This window comes from Xiphophorus hellerii, chromosome 15, assembly GCF_003331165.1.
Source record: "Xiphophorus hellerii strain 12219 chromosome 15, Xiphophorus_hellerii-4.1, whole genome shotgun sequence".
Lineage (NCBI taxonomy): Eukaryota > Metazoa > Chordata > Actinopteri > Cyprinodontiformes > Poeciliidae > Xiphophorus > Xiphophorus hellerii.
The window spans coordinates 15,232,795-15,260,350 of record NC_045686.1 but is presented as its reverse complement, the minus strand read 5'-3'; the positions used below and the strand labels follow the sequence as shown (position 1 = coordinate 15,260,350).

Here is a 27,556-nt window from a genome sequence, read left to right as displayed (position 1 = left end):
AATTAACAATGGATACATTTGTATTGATTTGGTTTATGTCATGATTCATGTTCTGTCCTGTCCATGCTGTGTAAACACTCATTCAGCTCACCTGCCACTCCTGATTGCTTACCTGTTTCACCTGGTCCCCGCCCTACTTAGACACCTCTCAGTCTCTGCCTCCTTGCCAGATTATCAATAGCCACGAGCCAGTAGAGATCCAGCGTTTCCTTCCAAACCGTCAGTGTTTCTACGACCCTTTTCTGTCCACAGATTGATTTCCCCCCTGCCAAGCCCTTCACAGATCCCTTCTGTTCTGGATTTCTGGACCCTGACCCAAGCTTTGCCTCACGACCACTGAGTATTGCCTGCCCCTCAAGCTAAGTTTGCTCTCTCTGTCCTCCTGTGTATGACCTCTGCCTGATTATCGTCAAGTCCCTGGGTGTTGCCTCATGGATCTCCTTGTGGAGATCAGCCTGTACTACCTGGTTTCCTGCACCTTCCTGTCGTCGGACCTTTGGTTTCCCAGCTCCACCCGTCCACTGCTCAAAAGGTCAGTTAAGCTGAATGTTTCTAGTTACCCCTCTTTTATCAGTGCCTCACCAGCCTTCTCCCCTCTCTTCTCAGCGCTGTGTTTTACAACCTCATCCTGAGCAGCAACCAGAGTCGGAGAATTTAATTAAAACTTGTTTTTTCCTTTGCTAATTCCGGTGTGTGGTTGAATTTCCGGGTCCCCACTGAGTGACCTTGCAGTTTATTTATTGCCCCAAGTCAAATCAAATACTTGTTATAAAACAGTACAAGTTCTACTTTAGGATACCAATAGGTAAAATGTTTGCTACATAAACCCAACCAAAAGCATCAAATTCAGAACTTTGCAGCAATATCTCATGCCTAACATGTGTGGAAATGAAACTCCTTTTTGACAGGAAGACGCCTTCAGTGGTGTCGGTGTACAAAAGATGTCGCAACTAAGTTAGGCTCTGAAAAGACAGTAGGAAAGCAAAAGCCAGAGAGGTCAAATCAATTTTTAACTACGTAGGTGTTATTTCCTTTTACCATTTAGGTGTCTCAACACTAAATTTCCTGGCACAACTGAGAAAGGAAAAGCAAGATATTTCAGTAAAGCACCCAAATCGCAACTAGATTTCAATCAGCTATATTACCTAATTTTTCTGTAGTTTGAGAAGCACCTACACAGACATAGTCCGCTATTGCCACAGTTACAGCCTCAGCTTTAAGTAAATGTGTTGAGTAAAAAGCATGGTCATGTTCAATAAATTAAAATTTGTGCTTTGATGTGGCTTGTTTGTTAGATCAAAAGTACCTTATGATATTAACAACCTTTAAGCAGGTATTTAAAATATCCTTTTCCTTTAGTCCACATTTCAAAATATCAAAATGATTTTTAAATGAGTCTTTATCGCATGTAAGTAGAAAATCCTAAATAACAGAATTTAAGACTTAAACTCTGTGTAAATCTGTGTGTGATTCATGTTAGAATGTGATTCACTTGGTGAATTAAGTTAATAAATGCATTTTGACAAAACAATATGACTGTACTATCTATACTGGCTATGTAATAAAGAAGCATTTTTGTTTTTACTTTAACAGCATTGAAAATCCACTTAAAATTCTGTTTCAGACTATTTACCAAAGATGGCATATAAAAGGTACGCCCATTGATCGAATACGTGGTTTAGTATCTTGTTTGGCCTATTTGCAAAGTACTTATTTCTAACTCCGATGTAAAAATAGGCATGGTTTCTTCATAATCTACAATGACTTCATTCACACTCATGCAGCTATATTGCATATCAGCATCACATTTTCACTGGTCCTCTTTGACTACCCACTTTACTTGGGCTAAACATTTGCAAGCATCAACTGTGAGCACAGGATTGGAAGGACACAAAAAATGGATCAACTTAATTTGACGGTGGCCACTTTTAACTTGTCTTTTCCAGGACATCTACCACATTCTTCCTGGTACTACAATGGTCTCATACCTGCGGTGGTGCTCTCCTTCTGCTTTGTCCTGGGAGTACCTGGAAACCTCGCCGTGATTCTTCTCAAGTCTAAATGGAAAAAGATCTCCAGTCTGAGCCAGAGTTTAATGCTGAATCTGGCCATTTCTGACCTGCTCGGTTTGCTGACCTTACCACCAAAGATATACGCTTCGTTATTTGACTGGAAATTTGGCTTGGTGGCCTGTAAGATTCTTAATTATCTTCTGTACATCAGCATTTATGGCAGCCAGTTGACTGTGACTGTGTTAGGCATTCAGCGTTACCTACAAGTGGTTCATCAGGAGAAGTGGCATCAGGGACAAAAGCGCGTGCGGCTGGTTCTGCTCTGGCTGGTTGCCGTCATCCTGTCCATCCCTGTTTTGGTGGATCGGCAGGTGATAACAAACCAGCAGAGGACTGTCTGCCAACCACAGTACTCCTCTGAGGCACAATGGGTGGTTGTGTTGCTAACAGAGACGCTGTTTGGATTTTTTTCTGTGTTGCTTGTGCTGATTTCATACATTCGTCTTAACAGGAAAATTAAACGTGTCGTGTTTTTCAACCATCCAAGAACAACTCAGCTGATTACCAGCATCATTGTGAGTAATTTTGTTCTCTGGTCTCCATTTATTGTCATAAACGTACTTGGTGTGGTGGCTATTTGTGCCAAAAATGAAGGCTTGTTAAATTTTTGCTCAAACACATGGGTCCTTGTCAAAGCTCTCACAGTTGTAATTAGGTGCTTAAATCCTCTCTTGTATGCCTATAACTCGAGAACAATTCTGACAACATAGAATGCCCCAAACAATGTGTTTTGTATGTTTGTTTTTTTTTTAATATAAAAGGACTGTGCTGCCTTTTGTAAGTTAAGCTGGACCAGCAAGGTTGAAAACCGCACTAGAACGCCCCCTGGTGGATATTTTATGTTTTGGTGACGCTAAAAAAGAATATAGATCCAAGATGGTGGAACGCATCACCGAACAGTTCATGATTTAAGCTGATTATCCTTATACGTTGTGTTTCAGACAAGATTTGTTCGTAAGTATTGGTTAATTGTAAAAGCAATAATTGTCTCTTTGTTTTATGTAACTGGTGTAAATAATTGTACGCTGGAGTCATTTAGGAAAAAGTTTTTTCTTATTTTTAGCTAGCAGCTAGAATAGCTAGTTTGCTATGTTCGTTGGCTAATGCTCAGTTTTGTATGTTTCGGTTTACGATGGCCAAAGTGATGGCAGTGGTCAGAGGCCACTCTTCAATAAACAAGTAGAAAATAAACAAGTTTGGTTATTGGAGCGTCGTTGTCTGGCTGTCTATCTGCTGAAAACTGGAAATCTCAGGGCGAGGACAGCACAAGGACCATGCTATGTGTTCTGTCAATTATTACAAATCTGAAATGCATTAAATAATTTACATTTGTTGGAAGTAGGAATATATTTGTTTTCTTACATAATCTTGCCTAACAATATGTAGTAACCAGAGCTAGTTTCTGTCTCTGCTCATAAACTAGTTTAGCAGAACAAGGACTGTACTCTTTCTTGTTTGGTTGCAATGCTGACATATTAAAAATGAAATGTAACTGTTCCTGATGTGCTCTCCAGCATTATATATATATAGATATATACTTTTTTTTCAATGTTCATTCATGGAATGTAAATTGATACAAAAATGTTTACAAAGTCTATCTGTAGTGTATATATTCCTTAAAATGACCTTTTTCTATAAAAATACAGACTGTTTTTTTTTTTATAAGCCTTAATTTCTTTTCATTATGAGAATTTTTGGCTTCTGCTAATGTTAAGATTAGGATATTATGTCAGACCAATAAAAAAACATTTTTAATAGAGATTTGTGCTCAATGTAAAGTATGTTGAATACCTGTTTAAAGATTGAGATTTTCAAGAGCCACAACAAAAGGCTTTTTTTAAAAAAATAACATGAATATCATCCTGACTAAGAGAAGCAGCATTTTCATTTGGCAATTTTCTGAGTTAAAATGTCTCTTTTAGATAAGTAATTGGAAAAAAAACCCACGTCCTTTTCATCATAGGCTACAACTGCTCTCCACACAATCTGCATACAAGCATGGATGTCCAAAAATTTCTATCTCTGGATTTACAGTGGTGGTAGAGACAACCTAACCTGACCTAGGTTAGTGCTATTGCACTAAAAGGCAGTTCTACCAAGCACTGACTGGAGGGAACTGAAAACAAATCTTCACTATTTGACTGACAGCAGACATTTCCCATTTTAGAGGCCGTCTCTGCTGACATAAAAATAAAGATTCTTCAGCATGTGCTTCTGAGAAACAGGTATCATGTTACATTAAATGTGAATGCCTTTCCCCTGAAACTGTCGGTTTTATTTCTGGTGGAAGTCATCTTTATTTGGTGAGCAAAATATTGCTCACCAAATAAGCAATATTTGTGACAAACCTCGTTTGTATGACAAACCTCGTGGTTTGTCACACAAACCACGAGGGTGCGGAAACTTGTCAAAACCAAGATTTTAACAAAGATTTAGCAAAAGCAGAATATGCAAATATGTTGATTTGTAAGTGCTCATGTAAGCCACGGCCAGACGATTTGTGCTGCTTTTTCTTTCCACTGGTTTCAAACAAGTTACAAAAGTAAAAACATCTGTAGAACAGGACCAAATATATATATATATATTTTTTTTTTTCTCCCCTGTTTGTTTCTCAGCTCAGATTTTGGGGGAAGTATTTAGTTTCTCTTTTACAAAATTGTTTACCAGAGATCCCTCTGTTTAATAGCATCCACCACATAGCAAAATAGCCGATATGTTGTTAATATGCCCAATACTAATACAATGAATTCACCCTGTGTGCCCATCTGCCCACTGCATTCTGTTCACAGTTCATTCATGTTGAGAGAGATAGAAAAAGATTGTGCAGATATGATTCCTTCAGTAAAAGTGAAAAAGTCCAGCAATTTCAGAACTTTTCAAAAGATTGGAAAAGGTCGGAAAAGATGTTTGACATTCAATCTACCAACTCAAAGAACAATCGGTTTCAAAAACAGTGCAGAATGTTTTTAAGTCACCTGCTCATGCAGCTGGGTGGCAACAAAGCACCTCACCTGCTTTTTAGAGAAATACAATTTGTTCATAATCACACGTTTCCCTTTTTTGCCTCAAAGTTCTACTCTGACTGGCCATTTTACACCTATGGCTTCATGTTAAGCCCCATCACTTGTTCAGAGAACAACTTTGTTAACAAGGTCTGGCATGGAGCAACTCACTTCCACTGTGGTCAACGCTAACTTCTCTACTGCAGGACATTTGTCGCAGCATCCTTGGAATACCAGTAATCTCGTCACTGCGGTGGTGTTGTCCATCTGTTTTTTCCTGGGAGTTTCTGGAAACATCGCAGTGTTAATACTCAAGCCCAACTGGCAGAACATGTCCAGTCTGAGCCAGAGTTTAATGCTGAATCTGGCCATTTCTGACCTGCTCAGTCTGCTGACCCTTCCACTTTGGATTTATGCATTTCTGTTTGGCTGGAAATTTGACCTGGTGCCATGTAAACTTTTAGCATATGTCGTGTACTGCAGCCTTTATGCCAGCCTGCTGACTGTGTCTGGACTAAGCATCCAGCGCTACCTTGTTGTGGTGCGACAAAGAAGGTGCCATCAGGTAAAAAGGAGAGCGCTGCTGTTCACGCTCTGGTTGGTTGCCAGTATCCTGGCCATCCCTGCTTTGGTGGTTCAGAATCTGCAAACCGATCAGCAATGGATTATTTGCAAAGGACAGTATTCTTCTGATGCCCAGTGGGTGGCTGTTCTGCTGACAGAGACTGTGTTTGGATTCATTTGTTTTATTCTCGTGGCATTTTCATATGTCTGTCTTCAAAAAAGGGTTAACCAGTCAGTCTTTTTCAACAACCCACAGACAACCCGACTATTAACCAGTATCATCGTCAGTTTTTTTGTTCTGTGGGCTCCATATCATACAACAAATGTGCTGGGAGTGGCAGCAATATGTTTGAAGAACGACAATTTGCTCAACTTTTGCAATGAAACCTGGAATGTTTGTGGAGCAGTGACATTTATTAACAGCTGTCTAAATCCACTCCTGTATGCATTCACTTCTCATAAGATGTGCAGTGTTTGCAGAAAAACAGAAGAGCTGCAGCAGAGGTTCAGAAATTCCCAGGCGGAGATAAGTACAATTACAGAAACTTGATAACAAAAATATGTTTTGACACCTTTTAAGCATAACAGAAATGTTTCTTTCACAGGCAGAAGCGTTTTTGTGTTATCTTTTGTGTGCAATGTCAGATTACTTTTTTCAGAGCAGGTTATAGAGCACTTTTGTTAATCACTTGTGAAATTAAATCATGGCGCAAAAGATCTTTATGAAAATGTTACTTGGTCTGAGAGATTTTTGTCTTATCTATTTTTTTTTTTTACGTAGAACAAAATCTCTTTCAAAACTTTTATTAATATTGTTTATAACTAAAATAATTTTGTGGATAGTTTCCTTCCTGTGTCGATGGACCTGAATCTGACTTGGACCAAGATAGAAAGACTAAAATGTTTAGTGGAAGTACTCGAGGAATTAGGCTGGTTGAAAGAAGATAATGCATTTGGTTATGTTAATCTGTTGCAGCCAACTTCTACTTTGGCGATCTGTGACATTTAGGATTTTGTGAACTAAAATGCCAACAAGGAAGCACATCGACAATTATGTTAGAGAAGTGATTCTTATTTGCATGTATATTTTTGACTATGTGTAGCACAAATCGTGTTGCTCTGGACATCCTCGTCACAAAAAATAACCTTTGCAGCAAAAAGAAGAAAAAAAAAAAGAACAAAGCCCAGTTATTCAACGATACCTATGTTAACGCCTGAAACAACTTGCTGATAGCAAGCACTGATAGAAAGCAGTGATGATTCAATTGCTTATTCAGTTAAAGAACAGCAACAGCAACAAATGACTAGAGTTGGTTGATCAAATTTTCAGCTTTTATCACACAAGTGCAATCTAACCAAGCATTTCTTGACTGCATGACAAAATATAAATACCTAACCAATGAAATCCAGCCCCTTTTTAGTGGTTTTTTTCATTTCAATTCCTCTTAATCTGACCACTTCCGTGACAGCACATTTAGCACTGTTAACTGATCAATGCATCATGAACAATAACTCCAACATGAACACCTCTGATTTCTCTCTACCTCCTCGCACCTGGGTCCCTAACGGACTGGTCCCTGCGGTACTGCTGTCCTTCTGCTTTCTCCTAGGAGTTCCTGGAAACATCGCAGTGATTCTTTTAAAGCCCAACTGGCAGAACATGTCCCGCCTGAGCCAGAGTTTGATGCTCAACTTGGCCATTTTTGACCTGCTCTGTCTGCTCACTCTGCCGCTGTGGATTTACGCTCTGCTCAAAGCCTGGATATTCGGTCTTGAAACCTGTAAGCTTTTAGGTTTTCTTGTGTACTGCAGCCTTTATGGCAGCCTGCTGACTGTGACAGTGTTGGGTGTCCAGCGGTACATTGTGGTGGTGAACCAACGGAGATGCGTTCAGGTACAAAAAAGACACCTGCTGGTTCCAATCTGGTTTGGCGCTATGATCCTGTCTATCTCGGCTTTGGTGACAGAACAGGTGGAAACTAAAGGGCAGTGGACATACTGCTACCCTCAGTTTTCATCTCGGGCTCAGGGATTGGCAGTGCTGCTGTCAGAGACCACATCTGGTTTTGTTTCCTTTTTTGTCGTGGCCTATTCCTACATTCGCCTCCACAGGAAGATTAGACAGGCAACCTTCTTCAACAATCCACGGACGACCAGGCTGCTGACCAGCATCATTGTAAGCAATTTTGTTCTGTGGTCTCCCCTTCACACCGTAAATGTGTTGGCCCTGGGAGCTATCTGCTTCAAAAATAACAGTTTGTTGGAGTCTTGTGTAAACATATGGGACATTGTCAAAGCAATTGCTTTTCTAAATAATTGCATTAACCCACTGCTGTATGCCTTTAACTTCCATAAAATGTGCAGAGTCTGCAGCCAAGAAGAATTGACACAGCCTTCACAAACACTGGATATAAGTACAGTTGCAGAAACTATGATTATCAACTGAAAATGTCAATTTTGTCTCCAGAACAGAGCAAAGCTTTGAATCAAAACTTTTGTCCTCTGCTATTAAAAATTGTACAAAATGGGTTTTAAATTTGAAATCTAAATTTAAGGCAACATTACAGGTGGAGACGACTTTATACCAGTTGCAACGTGTCATTGTAAATAGTCTTCACTGAGAGTTTTGTGCTGGAATTGTTTTGTTAAACTTTCTTGTGTTTATATTTTACCAATTTTGAATTTGGGTTTCCTATTTTGTTTTGTTTTTTACACAGAGTTGGACTAGATATATGTTGTGATGTATAATTAACCTTGTGCAAATGTGAAAATCATGGCCTTCTATAGACTAATATTTATCAAAGTAGGTAAAGTGCTGAGTTTATTTCTACATCAAAATCTTTACATTGTTCAAAACTGTTGTCCATTCTGACGTCTAAACTTGACAGAACCTTTTCTGTGGCAAGTCTTTTGTATTTCTATCTGTAATATAAAATCGGTTTTCCACACTGGTGTGACGCTTGTCTAAAAAATAGAAGAGCAACTATGTTTTGGTGCTTCTGTTCTGAGTGCATATTAAAAATTATGTAACGTGTTGAAATGTGGTGAAAAACTAAAACTAAAATCTGAATTGATTCGTCATGTCTTTCTTCATTTTGTTCTCCCAACGAGCCCTGCTTACACGAGGAGGCGTTGTTTTGTCCCCACATTTAAAAGCTAGGCTGGTACTCATCTCCAGTGGTTTGAAATAGCCATCAAATTCAATAACCTGTCAGAGAGTTTCAGAGGGATTTGTGATCAATTTCAAACCAATAAAAGAAAAATAAACGAAAGCATTTTCAGTCTTATTCTTCCAATAAGACTGAAAGAATGATAAAGTCATATGAAAGTAACATAATGTGTTGTCTTTTAGGAACTCTCAGATCAGGGCTGTTGAAGAAGCTAAATGTAATATTTTAAAAGAATATCAAATGCACAACATATATTTTAAATTACACTCAAACGTGACTGTGAACACTGCCTAGCAACCGTTGCAGCCAGATTGCCAGTGTGTGACTGTGACATCACTGCCGTCGTTGTGGTGGACTGGTTTTAGAACACGGCTCATGTGTGATGATGCTAAACTGACTGGATTTATTCACTTTGAGCTGAGGACTGAATATTTACATTTGAATTGAGGCCATCATTTACTTTTGTTTTACTGAGAAGAACAAATATCTGATCAGTGTATTAATGCTGCAAAGTGAAGCAGTTTTTAGCACTGTATTTTTGCAGCATGAAGGTTGTGGAGACCCAGTTAGGATTTTAATTTCCTGCAGGAACAGGCAGTGCCTCTGTTCCTGTTGGTGGAGTTTTCGTCACTGAGAACTGTGCCTTATGAACAGTCACGTTGTTTGAAAAAACACTTTTGAAAAGTGCAATAAAAGGCTGAAAAAAAAGTGTGACCTACAGCAACATATGGTCGCTTTACTGTGAGACATGCATTGATATAGCAGATGAAGAAGTGCAGGCCACAAACGGCAGCAAGTGTTGGATGTGGAAGTTAGAAAGACTTCCACATCCAACACTTGAGACAAAAAGAGAGAGAGAGAGAGATCTGATTCAAAAAGGTTGAGGGCCAATTAAGGACAACAAACATATCTGTTGACCCAATACACACCGGTAACGGGCTATTCAGACTTTTACCCTCAGGTCGGGGATACAGAGGGCTAATGGCAAAATCTAGCCAACTGGATCCAGAGACCATTTCTGTCCGCAGGCCATCTGTCTGCTGAACACGCTGAGTACCTCACAGGCAGGGCGGTCTGCTGCTGGAGACAAGTCAGCATATTTGCACCTGCACAGGAGGCCTTTACTCTTCTTATGTACTGTACATGTTTGCATGTACTACATGTATGTACATAGTGTGTGAGAGGTATGGTTCAATGATTCAAAGGATTTTGAAGAGTAAACAGTGAGTAATTCTGCTCAGAACCACTTCATTTAGCCAGCCACAGCCGGCGCCAAACACCAAACAAATGCCAGTGGTCCTTTCTCAGCTGACTAAATTGTTTTGTTTTTTATTGGGGTTTTTTTGTCAAGCAGTGATTGGCAATCTGAGAGGGGCTTATTGTCCAGAGGACCCCACAGCACCTCACACTAGATGCAGCCATTCACCCATACAGTCACACATTGATGGTGGCATGCTAGTTAGTTAGCTTGCTTGTTACATATTTGATCATCTTGAAAACTTGTGCTAACTAGCTTCACCACCAGTCAATTTCAACTTTTTGTTGATTTTTTTGCTTTAGTTAGTTGTTTTGTTGATTTATTTATAAGAACTGTTTTTGTCATCCCAAACAAAAACTTTTTCCTGTTGTTTTGTGAGGTGACTCCAGCTCACTTAGGTGATAAGAAAATATTGGATTATTTTTGAAAAGCCCATCAGATAATTTATGATTTTGTATTGCAAAACTTAACTTGCATAAAGAAATCATTTATTGAATTATTTATATTAATTGCTACCACACGTTTTGTCATGAGCTAATGACAATAACGAATGGTGACTGCAGTGCAGTTTGAATTTTATTTCAGCTCATGGACAGTGGAATAACTAAGAAACCACCAATTATGTTTATGAGCTCCTGTGCGCTGAGTTTTAGTTTTAGTCTCACAATAGTGAGAAAGTGGGTTTGTGTGGGTGCACACGCGCACGTATGTGTGTTGTGTGTGTGTGTGTGGTGAAATATGGTTCATAGCTACAAGAAAACATATAGAAATGGAAATTTTTTTATCTTTTTTACCTTTCAACTTGACTGCCGTGTCAAATTGACCTGAACAGTATCTACGTAAAAAGTAGATGCAGGGAGGGTTGGTTGCAAATGTGTAAAATGAATAAATTTTTAATTTAAATGTGGAGTGTACCTATTAAGACAAATAGAAAAAGTTTCATGCAAAAAAAAATACTTCCAAGTATTTAAAAATAACAACAAAACTTTAAAATGGGTCAATTTGACCCGCAACATAACAGGAGGGTTAGCCGAAACTAATCAGCTTTTTTTCAGAGTGGGAGAAGCCAAAGCACTTGGAGGGAACCCACATCTGCACAGAAATATCTCAGAAACTCTATGCAGAAACATCCAGTGTTGAAACATACATGCATGCATGCACACAGTCTTTATCAAAGGAAATGAAGAGAGCCAAATTAAAAGAAACTAAAATATTGCTTTTTTGATAGTGGGAGAAGCCATATCACTTGATAGAGAACCCACATCTGCACATTGGAAACTCCATGCTGCATTTCCGTGATACTCTGCGTGGAGTATCACGGTTCCACTTTGGTGGAACAAAGTTTGTTCTACCACTGCTTTCCAGTGGTGGAATAAATAGTCATACACATCCATACACTTTTCTTCAAGGGAAATGTAGGGAACGTAAAAGAAACTAACTTGTTGCTTTTTTGATAGTGGGAGAAGCCAAAACACTTGGAGGTAGCCCACATCTGCATAGGAATATCATGGAAACTCCATGCAGAAACAAAGTGTTGGAATTTGAACCCTTGGTGAGAAGCACCAGGGCTGTGTATTGTGCAGTCACATCTCTTCATTATGTTTGAACTACTCTTAAGAGGCAAGAGGTATTGGTTCATACCAGTTTTGGTTCATCTCAGAGATATTGATTCATCTCAGTTGAGAGCTAATGTTTGAAAAACCTTGCTTGTCAATCTTTGCTGAAGAAACAGAAGAAGGTCTTACCCTGACGTTTACCCTTGGGAGTAGCATTTAAGTTTTCGGATTTTGGTTTGTGTGAAGACTCAAGCTGCTCACTTCTGTTGTCTGACAGATCCCTTTGTGTGTTGTCTTGTTCTGCAAGTTTTTGTTGGACTTTCTTGACGTCCTTCAGCAAACATTTGTTTTGCTGGGTCAGAGTTTTCTTCTTGTCTTTTAACCTCCTGTAGTTTTCTTTCAATTCAATCGATTCCTTCAATTTCAAGTTCAATGCAGCAACGTCTTCTTGAAGCTCGTTGTTGCTTTTCTCCAGTTCCTGAAGTTCTTCCTGTTTTGTGTTGTATTTTTCCTCCAAGACTTTTTGAGATTCCAGTTTTACTTTCAGATCATGAACTTGCTGTTTTAACTTCTGGTTTTTCAAACGATCAACTTTGAGCTGTTTTTCCAGGTACTTATAATCATCTTGAAGACCTTTCGTGCTTTCTATTCTCATGGCAATTTTTTTGACTTCCTTAGTCAAAATTTCATTCTCCTCCCGGATAGTGCTGACTGTGTTGAGAAGTTTGCACACTTTGTCAAAAAGTTTGCACACACTGTTAGTAAGCCTTGTCTTAAAATTTATGTGCTGGAACCATGAACTCTTTCCATGGTCAAACATTTTCTGATTAGTTTGATGAGCAACTACTTTAGGCTAAAAGGTTTGCAGCAATTTCTGTAATCAGAGACAATGCGATCTCCTTCAAAATCAGGCCAAGGGAACCTTACAATGAAATTTAAAGAATTGAACCTCTGTGACATCCAAGGAGTCTGTGACATCATTTTGACAACATTCTTTAAACCTGTAGCCATGGCAATATGATGACCTGACAGCATTCTGACTTGCAGGGCCACCACAGAAACTTTTAGTGATGTGTGATAAACTGTTGTTAAAATAAAACACCTGTTGTCTTAATATCATTTCAGTAACAACTATTTTTTGCCCTGCAATAAGATTAGCCATTCAAAACCAAAGGGAGCCATGGCAACGCACATATTAAATAGCAGAGAATGAAATAGTCATAAACTATATCTATTCTTGAAATAGATATTTATGAAGATGATTAACAATTAGAGGGTTCATATTGAGTGTCACATCTTACAAATAACATGAACACCATATGTCTGTTTTTAATGTGTTCTTTTTTGAATTCCACAATTTTTTATATAAATTAAAAAATTAGGGAAATGAATACTGATAACCACCAGAAAAAAAAATGACGCATATTAAACTGAGATAAAGAGTATAACTTTCAATTTTATCATTTTGGGTTGTTATAACACTTAAAGGCCATAAAATGTGAGTAAAAATTGGTCTGTTTTGTTTTTAAATAGATATAAATGAACTTTTTTTAAACAATTATTTTTTAAATAATTATCTATTTTATTATTGGATATTATTATTAGTAGTAATTATTAGAGAGTTTTATTAAATATTAAATAATAGATTTACTGAACTGAAAACAAATCCAAAATGGTCATAGGACATAAGAGCAGAAAGACTGTAGACAAGTGAAGTGTAGCTTTTTGTGAGATTGCATGACTCACTCTTCTTTTCTTTACCTTGGTGCAGATGAGACACAATGAACACATATTTTTGCTCTGACTTTCTCGTGCCCTTGTTCTTGTGGTTGGGTAATAACATGTAATGTCTATATTTGTTTGAGACGGGAGGTCGTTTTTGAAAAGAGGAAAAGCAATAAATACCCTAAAAGGTCAATTCTTCACACAACCGATAATTGTCCTTTCAGAGCAAACAAACAACAAACTGGTGTTTGATGAATGCTGATATTTACTTTAATTTAAAGTCCAATAACAACAATAACTGTAATTGATAAAATATGTTCTGACTGGACAGGTCACATATATGGATCAAGTGCAGTGTCATTTTACAAAGATAATAAGAATGCTATCATGCAGCGTCAAAATGAGATTCACTCATTTTGAACAGATGTGGAGTTCTCACTCCTTGTTCTTTTCAGAGCTCCAGCACATAAACGGAGGCATTACTGACTGAGTACATGCAGGTAATCCAGAACAATAAGCTAAAGTGGATCCCTGGGATTTGCAGGTGTTAGAAACCAGAACAGTCAACAAATATATGAAATCTCTAAATACTTGACAATCCCCATAAAACGTTTTTAAAAGAGCCATATAAGTGCATCTTAAATAAATGGTTATCACAATTTTGTTGTGATTGGTTCATCAGAAGAAACACGTCAGTGATATAGATCAGAAGATTTGCGTCAGTTTCATTATTTCTTAGTTCCTCTTCGGTTCAGCAGCCTCAGTGAGTCAGAGTACGACCTTACCAGCAAGACTCAGCATGGAGCCGTTCAACTCCACCGTGGTCACCTACAACTTGTCTTCTTCAGGACTTCTGCAACATCCCTCCTGGCTGTCCAAAGGTGTTGTCCCTGTGGTGGTGGTGTCCTTCTGCTGCATTGTGGGAGTTTCTGGAAACATCGCCGTGATTCTTCTCAAGCCTAACTGGCACCATCTTTCCAGTCTGAGCCAGAGTCTAATGCTGAATCTGGTCATTTCTGACCTGCTGTGCCTGCTGACCCTTCTGCCATGGATTTACCCGCTGCTGTATGGCTGGAGCTTTGGCCTGGTGGCCTGTAAGATCCTAACCTACCTTGTGTACTGCAGCATTTATGGCAGCAAACTCACTGTGATTGTGTTAAGCATCCAGCGCTACCTTACAGTGGTGCATCAGAGAAGATTTTCACAGGTGAAGAAGACAGCAATGCTGGCTCTACTCTGGATGGCTGCCGTCATCCTGTCCGTCCCTGCTCTGGTGGTTCGACAGCTGTCAACAAATCAGCAGTGGATAGTTTGTCAATCTCAGTATTCTTCAATGACTCAGGGTGTGGTTGTACTGTTGGCCGAGACTTTGTTTGATTTCTGTTCCTTTGCTCTCGTAGTTTTTTCATACGTTCGACTTCACAGGACGGTGAACCAGGCAGCCTTTTTCAACAATCCACAGACGACTCGGCTGATTACAAGTATCATTGTAAGCTATTTTGTCCTCTGGACTCCATATCATATCATAAATGTCCTGGGTGTGGCTGGTATGTGTTTGAAGAATGAAAGACTTTTGAAGTTTTGCAAGGACACGTGGTATGTTGTTAAGGCACTTAGTTTTGTAAACAGCTGCCTGAATCCTCTTCTGTATGCCTTCACATCTAACAAAATGTGTGTAGTTTGCCAAAAAAGGGAAGAGGTGCAAAGTCAGAGCCTCCAAACCAACCATTCACCAGACATAGGTAGAGTTTTAAAACATTAAGACATTTAGAAACATCGTCATCATGTACCATCATCAGGTATTGCTGCAAAGTCAAAAAAAACATTGTAAGTGATTTTCTATTGTCTCTACTTGCTCCATCAAGAGGAGTGAAAACCTCAAGACGATAAATTGATGCAATGAACTGAACATGATGGTAATATCTGATATCTAGGATCAACTGGGATGTATAAATGACTGAACCCAATTGACTTTATTTGTAAGCAAAAACAGAATCTGGTTTACAGATGAAGACATACTGTACTTTTCTGTAGCTCCAAATGGTATATAAACTAATCTAACAATCTAATCATTTGTTTTTGTGTAGAATACTGAGGTGTTTCCAAAAAGTTTAGCTCTTGCATTGTGTGTTTTTTTTTAAATAAGCTATTTTCTGTGTAGGCTTTTGTACTAAGGAGATTAAATATGCAATCAATATATCTTGTGAAAATGCTGTCATATTCTATTAAAAAGAATATAGGTTCCAATGTGGCTGCTTCTTGAGATCAAAAGTACTTTTTCAAAACATAGCAACTTTGAAGCAGAATATTAAACATACTTTTTTATTAAGCCAACGTCAGTATAAAAATGTTTGTTTTGTGTTATTGATATGATGTAATATTCTAATCTTAAATGTTAGATGCAAGCCAAAATATACATTGATTAAGATAAATAAACACTTGAAAACATCTGTTTGTGTGTAATTAATGTATACAATGTGTTTCCCTTAGTGAACCTATTTACTGAAAAAAAAATAACTTTCCAGTTATAGTGGAGCCTTTTTGTCATAATCCAGCTGGTTTGGTCCTTATAGGTAAAAGAAAATCAATTGTGTATGTAGCCTGTGGATTTTCTCTGCAGGGTTTAGCATCTCAGAGGATATTTTGTACGCAGTAGTGATGATGGTGTAAACATGTTCATGTAGATTTACTGAACAAAATCTAAAAGCAAGAAGAAGGTAGACAAGTGAAATATTTTTTTATTCAGACTTTAATTCCGATCTTTGTTCTATGCTTTGTTCGTTTTATGTGAGGTTGTACGATTCACTCTTATTTTCTTTACCTTAGAGGAGACAAGACATTATAAATACTAAATTTTGCTCTGACCTCACCAGGCTCTTGTTCTTGAGTCTAAGTTAAAACATGCTGAGTCTATAATTGTCTTAGACAGGAGATGGTTTTCGAAAACAGGAAAAGGAATTAAAACTCTAAACGGTCAGTCCTTTAAACTTCTGATAATAAAGCAAATTGTCCTTTAAGGGCAAACAAACATACAAGTGTTTAAGGAATGCTGATATTTGCTTTAATTCAGAGTTCAATGACATCAACAACAATTTTACATGTAAAAATTATTCGAGTTGGACAGAAGAAAGAACAGGAGAGTCCTTTTTCAAAGACTAAAAGACAATGCAATCATGACGCAATGTCAAAATGAGAACGGATTCACTGAGTTTGAACAGATGTGAAATGTTTACTTCTTGTGAGAGATTCACCACAAGTCACACCTGCAAGTAATCCAGAACTAAACTACAGTGGATCGCTGGCATTTGAAGGCTTATCGGAACAACCACCCACAAATCTATGAATATTTGAGACCCCCCTAAAAACGCTTAGAATTCCCTATTTTAATAGTCCAAATACCAAATATACCTTAAAATGCATAAATATTCACAGTGGCACCACCACACAAGGTAACATCCATAATCTTCCTTATCTCTCTGCTTGAGATTGCAGCCAATCGGCGCCAAGGACGATGAATGGCTTTCCTTGATTGGCTACATTGTAAATGCAGCCAAAACATGTCAAGAAGCATTGCGCCTAGGGATTTCAGCTTCCCAAGATGCATTTTCTTTGAAGCATTTTAGATATAAAATCTGTGAATAGGTACATTTTCTGCGAATGATTTAGAATTCCATTCCACAGAAAATTATGCGAATAGGTAAATCAATAAATACTGAACCGCAAACAGGCGGGGCTCCACTGTATTGAAAATATATACCACACTTGAAGAAACAATTTTATCTTTGTTATTGAATACAAACATTTTGAAAACATAGATATGCTTTGTAAAGCTAAATGTATAGAAATTCATATTGCTTCCTTCTGGCATTGAGACTGAAGAAACACTAGTGTAGTAACTGTAGCAAAAAATCTGAAAATACAATGAGTAAACAGTGCACTTTAAAAAAATACTGTGTCAACGACTGATATGAGGATGGTCATCGTTGTCCTTTTAAATACAAGATCACAGTTATTCTCTGTTTAACACTGCACGCATTTTTCAATTGCTCTATATTTTGTTGAATTAAAACTAGATACATTATCCCTGACCTTCGCTTTTCTGAAACAGCAAAAGCATCTTTATCTCATGTCGATCAGTGAGCTCAAACCTCATTACAGAAACCTGAATCTCCATAAATCCAGTGGCATATCTGAGCATATTTGTGAGGTGTGATCCTTACTGCAACATTGAAGTCCCTCTGCCCGTCCTGATCCCCTTCCACCCACTGATGGCCTGAAAACACCCCGATCACCCTCCTCTGCCAGTTCCATCTCCCGCCCTTGCATCTGGGTCTCTTCCTCAAACGGATGTAAACGCCTGCGCCAGCTGCGCCGTGTTGAGCATCGCAGTGCTGATACATCAAATCATCTGACTCTTTTATCACTGAGCAGAAGCGATAAACAACCTTCTCATCTCCACTTCCCTCCAGCAGGCTTTTGTCGGTGTCGTACCCTGAGAAGTGAATCCGTGCCAGAGGTAGTAAAGGCGGCGCCACCCCAAGCTCCATGTGCTTTTGCTTGACAGGCCGCTTCAGCTCCAAGAGGGCGTAATCATAGTCAAGAGACTCAGAGTTGGAGGAGGCACTGGCGTAGATCCATCCTTGAGGGATTTGGGTTTGTTTAACTTGGGACCAGCGAAATACAGCCTGCTTTCCTGGTGCTACATGACGCTGGTTACGACTGAGACGCTGTTCCTTTCTACCTTTTCTCTCAAATTCCTTTTCCCCAGCAGTAGCTTCTCCCTCATCGCCTCTTTTCCTTAACCTTCGACTTCTCCTTTCACCTCCCCTTCTCTTTCTCAATGCTCCAACACTGTTTTTATTTTCACTCTCTGCTTCTCCTCTCCTCAAGTCTACCTCATCTTGTTTCCTTCCACCCCTTCGTCTCCTTCCCCTCTTTCTTCTCAGTCCTCCATCATGCTTGAGCTGTAACAACCCAACTTTAAGGCTCCCAGCATTCTCCAGGTAGTCTCTGCCATCGTGGATACAATGTGCTGCTGTTAACACATGTTTTGGAGACACTAGGACTCCAGAGCAACCAGTGGAAAGGCGGACCGCTGTGGAGAATGGGTAGTTAGTGATAAAGTTTGAATCTGAGATGACAAAGCGTCCATCTGCTCCAAAAACCTGCCGTTTCGTGCGGATATGAACCTGCTTTACACTATCTCCTCCCGAGGTCTTGTTCATCCACTCCAAGCTGACATCTGTATGTGTTTGCGTGCCATTTTCATACAGGGTCTGGTATCCCAGAATCCTCTCTTGCTCAGTTTGGCTGAATGATGGTGGACTGTTCTGACACTCTGTTCCACAGAGCGTGTTAGTTGTTGATTTGTCTTTGTCCTCCATCTGTCCACCAAGCAAACTGGCGTTCATAAAGGATCTGTGTGTAACCAGCAGCCTTGGCAGCCTCTGCCGGGTCCATATGTGTGAACTGCTCTCTTCGCTGCTGCCAAAAACCTCAGAAACTGCGAAGGCGGCTGCAAAGAGCAGCATGTACATGATGAGTTTAAGGCTCATCCCACTGAAAAAAAACAACAAAAAAACATAAAGAGTCATTATTCCTACAGACCTGGAGAGCAACATAAGCTTCTTAAATGTACAACATCAGATTTGACAAAATAGTGATAAACAGCAGGATTCTTAGTAATATATTGTCTAATTGTGACGCAAGTGTAGAAAACCTAAACATGTTGGGGTGTGTAAAATGTTTGAAAAAAAATCCTAATTGACCAGCAGATGGTGCCAAATTGCCATTGATAGCCAGTACTGTACAACAAGAGCAAAGTTGATGATGAGATGATAATATTTTTTAAACTCCCAATTGACCAGCAGATGGCGCCAAATTGCCGTTCACAACCAGGGCTGTACATCAAGAGCAAAGTTTAGAATGGTCGCGGATACGTTCAAAACAGTTTTGTCGTATTTAATGCACAGCAGTTATTTATTCTTTTTTTGTTGTTGTTGTTTGCTGAACAATAATCGTTTTGGGGGCAGGGGATTAAGAGGGGAGATGGCAGGGTTTCCACATTTAAACTATATAATAGACATTTTTAAAATTAACGTCAGTATAAACATAATAACAAAAGGGAAACTGCAAAGCTTATACTAGAAATTAAATTAAGAGCTTTAGAGTTTTCTCCCTCTCAGTACTTAGAAAAAGCGACTCTATAGCGACAAACTGCGATAAATAAAAAGTTCAGTGTTCCTACCTGCAAACAGCCGATTGTCCCATCCGGTTCTCTGCTTCGTAATATTGAAGCCGTATCTTTGTATTTAGGCGACTACACGCTGACCAGTGCAATCAGTTCCTGAGCAGGGAATTAAATATGTAGCAAGGATTCTCCCAGGGATCTGTATCCTACTCTCATGTTGGGAAATGTTTTGCTCAGAAGGAGTGTCAGCCCAGGAGGATGAATGAAATCAAGGATCATGTGACGGAGAGAGGAGCGAAGGATTCAGTGGTGGGGAGTTTTAGGGTATGCTATAGCTCCCTAGACATAACACCCCCATGTCACCTCCGAGAAAGCAAAAATTATTTTTTTAATGCGATGAAATATTCTGCAAAATCGAATTGTGATTGAACTGAATCTAAATGCAAAATCCCTAATAAATAGTCCATTACAAAGGGTCAGAAATTAACATCAACAAAGAAAAGGCGATGAGCTCATGATCTCATTGCACATCCTGTAAACACATGACTGGTAGAGCTGTGTCATTTGGTGTTTACACAAGTGGAAAGAGCCGTTCTGCAAAAATATCCATCATGTTTGTTTGAGGCTCAACAGAGAGGTTTCAGGAAAAGTCAACAAAGCATTTTGCTTATGTTGCATCGTTGTAATCACCTAGGATATTCCATCAGGTTAGCAGCATGCAACACAAATTAGAGCATGATGCAGCATCACAACTCTGTACTTTACATTTTAATAAGCTGATGTGGGTGGCTTTGACATTTCCGGTTTATCGGTGAGGTGTGAACAGAGTTTTTCTTGTCACGTTCAGTGGCTGATTTCTGGGAAAGCTTACAAGTAGAGAAGGACAGAAGAACTTCACTATAACTAAATCAAATTCACACTAGTTGATGTAAGATCATTTTTTTACTGCTTCTGTGAATTGCTCCATTGCACGCTGATTGCTATGGGTTGCATCCGAAAGATGCAAAGATTGGGCCCTGAGTTTTCCACCTAAGAAACACTGTTTCTCATGACTGAAATGTTCTTCTCTATGACTGTTTTCAAAAACATGAGGAGAATCTTCATTCACTTGCTGAACAGTTGTTCCCCTTTCACTTGTGCATCACAACACAAGTTTCTGACAAACCTAAACAAGGCGGGTTTTCTGTACAGCATGGTAAGTGTTCTTGGAAACAACGTATATGTGAAAACCTCCAGACACCAATGGGCTCACACCAGAACCTTGACTTTGAAGCAATACTACTTTAATGTGTTGATTTGCATAATACACCATATCAATTACAGATGTGAACTTTGATTATCTTCCTACAACCTAAGCAAGTTAATGAAAAGAAATGCATTGTTTTTTTTACATTTTATTTACTTTCCTTTCAAATTTGCATGTCAAAGTGTATAAATGCAGACAATAATGTCATTATTTTAATTTCAACTTCCTTTTCTTTGATTTAACTGCAAAATACTTTCGACAGCCTGAGTCATCTTCTAATGTGTTACAGAGGTAAAAGTAAACACCACATCAACTGATACAAATCTATACTTACTGCAAGCGATGATGCAGAGTGATGCAGACAAGCATAAGCGTCAAAAGTTTTTTTTTTTTTTTGAGCTCATCTTTGTCAACCCACTTCCTTTTCTGCTTTTACCCCATTTACCGGCATTGGTTAGTCAAAGCACGACTTCCACAACCAGACCCAGGATGGATCGGCTTAATTTCACTGTTGCTCCTTCCAACTTCTCCTCACTGGAACATCTTCCTTCTCCCTTATGGATCTCCAAAGCTGTCATCCCCTCGGTGGTCTTGTCCATCTGTTTGATGCTGGGAGTTCCTGGAAACATTGCTGTGATTCTTCTCAAGCCTAACTGGAAGAATATGTCCAGTATGAGCCGGAGCTTGATGCTGAATTTGGCCATTTCTGACCTCATCTGCTTGTTGACCCTTCCACCTTGGATTTACAATTTACTCCACAGTTGGACATTTGGTGTGGTCTGCTGTAAGCTTCTGTCAGGTCTTGTGTACTGCAGTGTTTATGGCAGCCAGCTCACAGTGACTGCAGTTAGCGTTCAGCGCTACCTTGTGGTGGTTCGCCGTATAGACTGCAAACAGGTGCGAAAAACAGTGCTGCTGGGTGTGGTCTGGCTGGTTGCTCTCGTCCTATCCATCCCTACTTTTGTGGTTCGACAGGTAAAGACAGAACAGAGACTGAAACGTTGCAAACCCGGTTATTCTTCCGATGCCCAGAGGGTAGCACTTTTGCTGACAGAGGCCACGGTGGGGTTTGCTTCCTTATCTCTGGTGGCATTTACATACATTAGTCTCCACAGGAAAGTTAGTCATGGAGCCTTTTTCAACAATCGACAAACAACCCGGCTGGTTACCTGTATCATCGTCTGCTTTTTTGTCCTGTGGGTTCCATATCAGGTCATAAATCTGCTGGGCGTGGCAGCTATTTGTCTCCAGAGTAATATCCTGTTGAAATTTTGTAGAAATGCATGGAACGTTACTGGAGCGCTATCATTTGTAAATAGTTGCGTCAATCCACTCCTCTACGCTTTTACCTCTGAAAAGGTTTGCACTGTTTGCCTAAAAAAGGATCCAGAGCAGCAGAATTCCAGAAATCTCCGAACAACAGATATGAGTACAACTTCTGAGCCTTGAACAGAAAAGGTATCTTTGCTTCTCTGTCGGTTTAAAACATAATTGTGAAACTGTCAAATAAGCTGAACGGTGATCAAAAACTAAATATAAGAATGTGTAGTCTCTGAAAGATTTTATGCTAATGTGTTTGTATTGGTTGTAATACATTTATTTTCTATTTTATCAGGCAAAAGGATGAGTTGATGAGGAATGCATCTGTGCTGGACTTGATCATCCAGAGCTTGCATCCGTCTCTGCAGTTTCAGAAGATTTTCACTGAGTCGTATCTCTCTCTCATTATTGTTTTTATTCTAAACAACAATGTCTTTCTATCGTTCTATAAAGAGACATTTTTGTGCTTTTTCTCCTCTTATATATACCTGGAATTGAAGAACAGAAATGTGTACTAAACTCATGTGAATCTAAAAAAATAAGCACCTATCTAACTATATGAAATACAAAAAGAAGATGATTAAATGCCGTTGCAAAGCTTTGTAAACAGCTGGGTTGAATTTAAACTTTTTTGCATTATGCAATCTGTTTAAATAACCATTAATAAAGCAAGTCCATCCAAAGTGGCAGTGCTTACAGTATGTCCGTCATTTAAATATCTGGTTGGTATTTATTACTCAGTTTCTATTAATTGTTCTCAGGAAACAATTAGTTTTCTTTATTTTCTATCAAGACACCAAAAAAAGTGTATCTTAGTTAGACAATTTAAGTCATTCCTTTCAGGGCATAATTAAGAAATTAAAACAAAATTATAAGTGGTTTCAGTTAAAGAAAGAAACAGAACTGCAGTACTGCACAGCTACCATTAAAAACTCTCTGTCAGTTTTTACATCAACATATTATGCAGGTATTATGCACCAGATAGTTTTAGCTGTTAGTTTTACTGGTTGTTATTTAGCAGTATCGGAGTAGAGAGAACTTATGTTTACTAACAGAGCTGTAAATTCGAGAGAAGTATCTTGTTAAAATTAGAAATTTTATTAAACTTGTCTTGTCTGTTTACTCAAATCAGAACTAAATGCATGGCCATTTTGTTCCCTTTGCTTCCTTATAACAGTTGTTATACTTCTGTCTGTGTAGCCAAAAGCAGCTTCATATGAAACTGAAACAGTTCCTGCTAACCAGGCACTAAAAGCAGAACATTACCAGACTATCTGTTGCCATGTTTCAATGAAATATGTCTTATTTATTTATCATCTTCAAGATGATACAGATTTTACAATATAAATTATTAGGAGAGCTCACTAAGACAAATCGAAGGCCTCCAAGACCTGAGCTGAGGTTTTATTTAGTCTCAGCCACGTTTTCATGTCTGTTCATTCCTATGTTCTCCTTTATCTCTTTCTTTATTTCGTTCTAAAATTCTAGAGTCTTTCTACACTAAATAAAAAACAAAAAAAAAAAAACATATAGACTTCTATCCTGACAATAAACTGGATGCAGCTGGGAACATTCACACAGAAGCCTGGAGACATGAATGAAGTGAAAGAGGAGGGAGTTTGGCTAGGCTCAATGCACACCTACTGTATGTGTCTTGCAGCTTTTCCAGTTCCCATCCAATCTAGATAATCAGGACTAGATTTTCCTAGCTTGGAGGCCAACCAAATCTAGGTTGGAATATTTTTAGTTGGAGTCTCTGGTCTCCAGTAACGAATGAACGAAACGCAATATAAAAATGTTGAGGTCACAAATACGCTATAAAAGCCTATTTGATGAGAAACCTGTAGGGCATGAGTAGAGTGTGCTGTTATCTTTTGTGGTTTGAATTATTTTTCATGTGAATGCATGCTGCTGGGTGGCTTCAGATTGACAGAACTATCCGAACACAAAATGCTTGCCTGCTTGAGTTTTGTTATGAAATCTCTAAAACAGCACGCTGTCATGGCTTGTAAATAATCCAGGAGGAGTTGATGGAAAAAGTGTGGGATCTTTGTTTCTTTCAGGACATCAGAGCCGAGCGCTGACAAAGTTGCAATGTAAGCATTTCAGATGGGACTGGCTGCTGAAAATTCAAGCAATGCTTTTCATGAATTGTATCTTTTATCCTGACAATAATAAGACTGTCCTTCCACAAAAAAACTTTTTGACATTAGTTTTTTTGGGGGTTGTACCATGAAACCTTCCTGACTAAACTGAAGTCTTTATATTAACAAATCTTATTCTTTCTTCTCTGCTACTAAATGTGGCCTTTATAATTGTTTAACCTCTAAGAAGATATTCGGTATCTATGATGGTTGGGGAAGTGATGACTGAAAGGCAACAATAATTGAAATAATATGCTTTATTAAGTGTTGTAGAAGGAAAAGTCTTGCATAAATCCTCAAGAAAATCTTGCTGTAGAGTAAGGATATGGGTAAAAATTACAGCTAAATGTATTTTGGTGTTGTAACCCAATCTTAATAATCTTGTGCAAAAATCTTCTTTGAAAAAAATGATTTGTCTAAATGTAGAAAACACTTGTATTAGTAAATCTGGTTTGTGTTTCTGCTGAAAAGAAGCTGTGCATCTGCAAAAATAACTGATATTTGCATTGAGTTTTGTTATGCGTTTGATCCCCGATTCATTCAAATTGCAAAAACGCATGCAATGCAGTACTAAAACATCGTCTTGCAGCTCTTTATTTATCTGTTTACTGGTAACCCACTTCCTTTATGGTCACGTGCTACAACCCGACTTGCAGTCGCCACTTGCGCTATCACCATCAACACAATCGATAAATCCTGCTGGTTTTTGAAGCCCTGACTGAAAGGGACACATCCCTACTTTCTAGTGAAAGGAGAAGTGTAGTGCATAAGATGACAAAATTTTGAAAGGTTCAAGAGTCTTATTTTTACAACTGAATGAAAAATATAAAACCTTCTCAAGGACTTCCCAACCAATCATATGTAAATACATAAGTTGAAAACAATTTTATCCTAAATTTGTGCCTATAACCTCTGAATTTCCATGTTGCTATTCTTCAAACTGCTTTCTAAATACCTGTGACAATACGAGGCTACATTAAGCTTCGAAAACCTCAGAGAAGCCATATATTTCTGCAAAAGGCAGCAACATTTCTATAAACAAGCTGACGTGTCTGTTTACTGCCTCCTGTTACTACCCTAATGGAAGGAGGAGCATCTTTTTGCTCTCTTATTCCAAATTAAAACAGATGTGTCTGGAGTTGGATGTTTGTGTGACTTCAACAGCCAGGCATGTTTTTTATTCTGTGATGGTGCTTTTTCTTCTTATTGTTTTGCTTTCATGTCAGTTCAAAACTGAGAGGACACATTTTTGTACCATAAGGATCAGACTGATTTGATTGCATTCATAAAAGTGTAAGATGTGATATTTATTCTATGACAGTCAAAGCAAATGATTAAGAGAAGTAGTGAGTTACGTTTTACAAAAGGCCTAGATTGCAGATGTTTGTGTTGTACCACAGTCCAGTACCACTGCGGTTCTTGTATGGGTGTTCTCGGACTCTGTGATGATAAGGGCCATTTGTTTGCTCTGTTGTTGAGTTTATTCCCATCACTTGGCTTTACGCATTTGAAATGTGAGAACCATATGTTTATCTGTTGGACAGATCTAAGAACCTGCAGTCCGCTGATGAACTTTTAGAGAGGAAAAGAATGACAGCTGGTATTTTTCCATCAGTTATAAGGTTTGCCTGCTTTCAGTTTTCATGTCTGTTCATTAAAAGATGCACAATTAATTGTATAGTGCATTTTGACATAATATGTATTCGTAATTTGATTAAGTATTCAATATTGTTGTTTCAGATCATCAAAACTGTATTGTCAGACAAATGTAATCTGTACAAATACAAAAGGTATAAATGTTTTTGGAATTAGATAATACAAACAATACAATGTTTTTCAATGAAGATTTAATTTAAAGCAGGAGACAAAAGCTTCTCAAACAGTCATGATTGAAAACATAATTGTCCCACTTCTTAAATCATGAATTAACTTATTAACCACAAAACTGATGCCTGATTTTGTTGGCCAAACCCTACATTTATAAATCCACCTAAACAGAACCTGTCTTGCAAGTTGGCTTAGGCTAAAAGATCTCAAAAAAGCAGCACACAATGTCGCAATTTAAAAAAGTCCACAAAAGGAGAAAACATGGAATCCTCCCAGGAATGGCTGGCCTGCCAAAATTACTAAGAGCACATCCGTGTCTCACCCAGCAAAAGAACATCTAGAGCACCGCCAGCTCTCACTTTCATCAGCTAATGGTCAGAGTTCACACAGCACAAGCAGTTATTAGGCACTTAGTAACACTTTGCTACTTTTTCACATTATGTTAGTTTGGATACCTTTTTGTCATCCATCAATTTTCTTGCACCCTTGCATCTTACACCCTTGTCCGTACTGGACAAGTGTGGGAGGTGCTGGTGCCGATCTCCAGCTAACGTTCCGGGCGAGAGGCGGGATACACCCTGGACAGGTCGCCAGTCTGTCGCAGGGCAACACAGAGACAGACGGGACAGCCAACCATGCACACACACACACTCACACCTAGGGAGAATTTGGAGAGACCAATTAACCCAACAGTCATGTTTTTGGTCTATTGGAGAGAACCCACGCATGCACAGGGAGAACATGTAAACTCCGTGCAGAAAGACTCTGGGCTGGGAATCGAACCCAGGACCTTCTTGCTGTAAGGCAACAGCTCTACCAACTGCACCACTGTGCAGCTCACCTTTTTGTCAATTAATGAAATAATCATTTAAAATGTATTCTTTCAAAAAATGGAAAGAAACTTGTAAATGGGCAAGCAGTATCATCAAGGCACCGCATGCGCTCTGTCAATAAAACACAAGCTAACATGATGAGAACAAGCCAAGCCAGACTTAGAAAAACTAGTAAAAAAATGTATCATAGTGATATTAAACGGACCAGCAGGGTCTGGTACTGACCTACTTACAGTCAAACTACACTCTGTATGCGAGCTGAATCAGACTTGTCACCATTTCATTGAAGAGTGTCCTGTAAAAAAAAAAAAAAAAAGCCCAAAGACATTGGCAGACTGTATGAAGATTCAAGGCTTCATTGAGGAATACATAATCATACATGAATAAATCATTCGCCTCTCAGCTGTATGATTTTCTACTCTTTTGTTGTCATGATTCTGACCGTCTGGTTCCATCTGAATGATGAACAGCTGAATGGATGCATGGGAGAGATAATGTTAGGTATCACTTGGTTTAGTTTAGCCGTTTCTCTTCCTCATACGGAGCCAGGTCGCATCGTGAAGCCATCACAGGTTTTAATGCTGGATTTGTTCACGTCTCCTCTATTGTTCTCTGTGACTTATTCATTTATTCATTCATTCATCCGTTC

The 27,556-nt window shown here is 38.7% G+C and overlaps 6 protein-coding genes across 6 annotated transcripts; 5 read left to right on the top strand and 1 right to left on the bottom strand.

Annotated features, from left to right (window-relative positions):
- Nucleotides 1-63: 63 nt before the first annotated feature.
- LOC116734601 (leukotriene B4 receptor 1-like) lies at nt 64-3,581 on the top strand. The gene is made up of 3 exons (XM_032586091.1): nt 64-70; nt 365-532; nt 1,947-3,581. The coding sequence occupies exons 1-3, from the start codon at nt 64-66 to the stop codon at nt 2,780-2,782; spliced, it is 1,011 nt and encodes a 336-aa protein (XP_032441982.1). The 3' UTR covers nt 2,783-3,581.
- A 1,384-nt stretch (nt 3,582-4,965) lies between these two features.
- LOC116733704 (leukotriene B4 receptor 1-like) lies at nt 4,966-6,853 on the top strand. The gene has a single exon (XM_032584511.1). The coding sequence runs from the start codon at nt 5,232-5,234 to the stop codon at nt 6,186-6,188; it is 957 nt and encodes a 318-aa protein (XP_032440402.1). The 5' UTR covers nt 4,966-5,231; the 3' UTR covers nt 6,189-6,853.
- Nucleotides 6,854-6,967: 114 nt separating this feature from the next.
- Nucleotides 6,968-8,719, top strand: LOC116733703 (leukotriene B4 receptor 1-like). The gene has a single exon (XM_032584510.1). It carries the CDS (start codon nt 7,038-7,040, stop codon nt 8,082-8,084), a length of 1,047 nt encoding a protein of 348 aa, XP_032440401.1. The 5' UTR covers nt 6,968-7,037; the 3' UTR covers nt 8,085-8,719.
- A 5,110-nt stretch (nt 8,720-13,829) lies between these two features.
- On the top strand, nt 13,830-15,665 carry LOC116734433 (leukotriene B4 receptor 1-like). Its single transcript, XM_032585820.1, has one exon. It carries the CDS (start codon nt 14,147-14,149, stop codon nt 15,107-15,109), a length of 963 nt encoding a protein of 320 aa, XP_032441711.1. The 5' UTR covers nt 13,830-14,146; the 3' UTR covers nt 15,110-15,665.
- A 720-nt stretch (nt 15,666-16,385) lies between these two features.
- Nucleotides 16,386-19,815, bottom strand: LOC116734711 (serine protease 23-like). Its single transcript, XM_032586245.1, has 2 exons — nt 19,595-19,815; nt 16,386-18,906 (listed from the first exon to the last, which is right to left on the bottom strand). The coding sequence occupies exons 1-2, from the start codon at nt 19,615-19,617 to the stop codon at nt 17,490-17,492; spliced, it is 1,440 nt and encodes a 479-aa protein (XP_032442136.1). The 5' UTR covers nt 19,618-19,815; the 3' UTR covers nt 16,386-17,489.
- Nucleotides 19,816-20,893: 1,078 nt separating this feature from the next.
- Nucleotides 20,894-22,799, top strand: LOC116733767 (leukotriene B4 receptor 1-like). Its single transcript, XM_032584583.1, has 2 exons — nt 20,894-22,241; nt 22,399-22,799. The coding sequence occupies exon 1, from the start codon at nt 21,126-21,128 to the stop codon at nt 22,230-22,232; it is 1,107 nt and encodes a 368-aa protein (XP_032440474.1). The 5' UTR covers nt 20,894-21,125; the 3' UTR covers nt 22,233-22,241; nt 22,399-22,799.
- Nucleotides 22,800-27,556: the final 4,757 nt, after the last annotated feature.

Bases quoted from the DNA above. Each gene is read 5' to 3' on its own strand.
- LOC116733767 (XM_032584583.1), top strand. From the start codon at position 21,126: ATGATGCAGAGTGATGCAGACAAGCATAAGCGTCAAAAGTTTTTTTTT.
- LOC116733704 (XM_032584511.1), top strand. From the start codon at position 5,232: ATGGAGCAACTCACTTCCACTGTGGTCAACGCTAACTTCTCTACTGCA.
- LOC116734433 (XM_032585820.1), top strand. From the start codon at position 14,147: ATGGAGCCGTTCAACTCCACCGTGGTCACCTACAACTTGTCTTCTTCA.
- LOC116734601 (XM_032586091.1), top strand. The intron at 533-1,946 runs GTCAGTTAAGCT...TGTCTTTTCCAG, and splicing joins ACCCGTCCACTGCTCAAAAG to GACATCTACCACATTCTTCC.
- LOC116733703 (XM_032584510.1), top strand. From the start codon at position 7,038: ATGAAATCCAGCCCCTTTTTAGTGGTTTTTTTCATTTCAATTCCTCTT.
- LOC116734711 (XM_032586245.1), bottom strand. From the start codon at position 19,617: ATGGGACAATCGGCTGTTTGCAG. The intron at 18,907-19,594 runs GTAGGAACACTG...GTTTTTTTTCAG, and splicing joins GGACAATCGGCTGTTTGCAG to TGGGATGAGCCTTAAACTCA.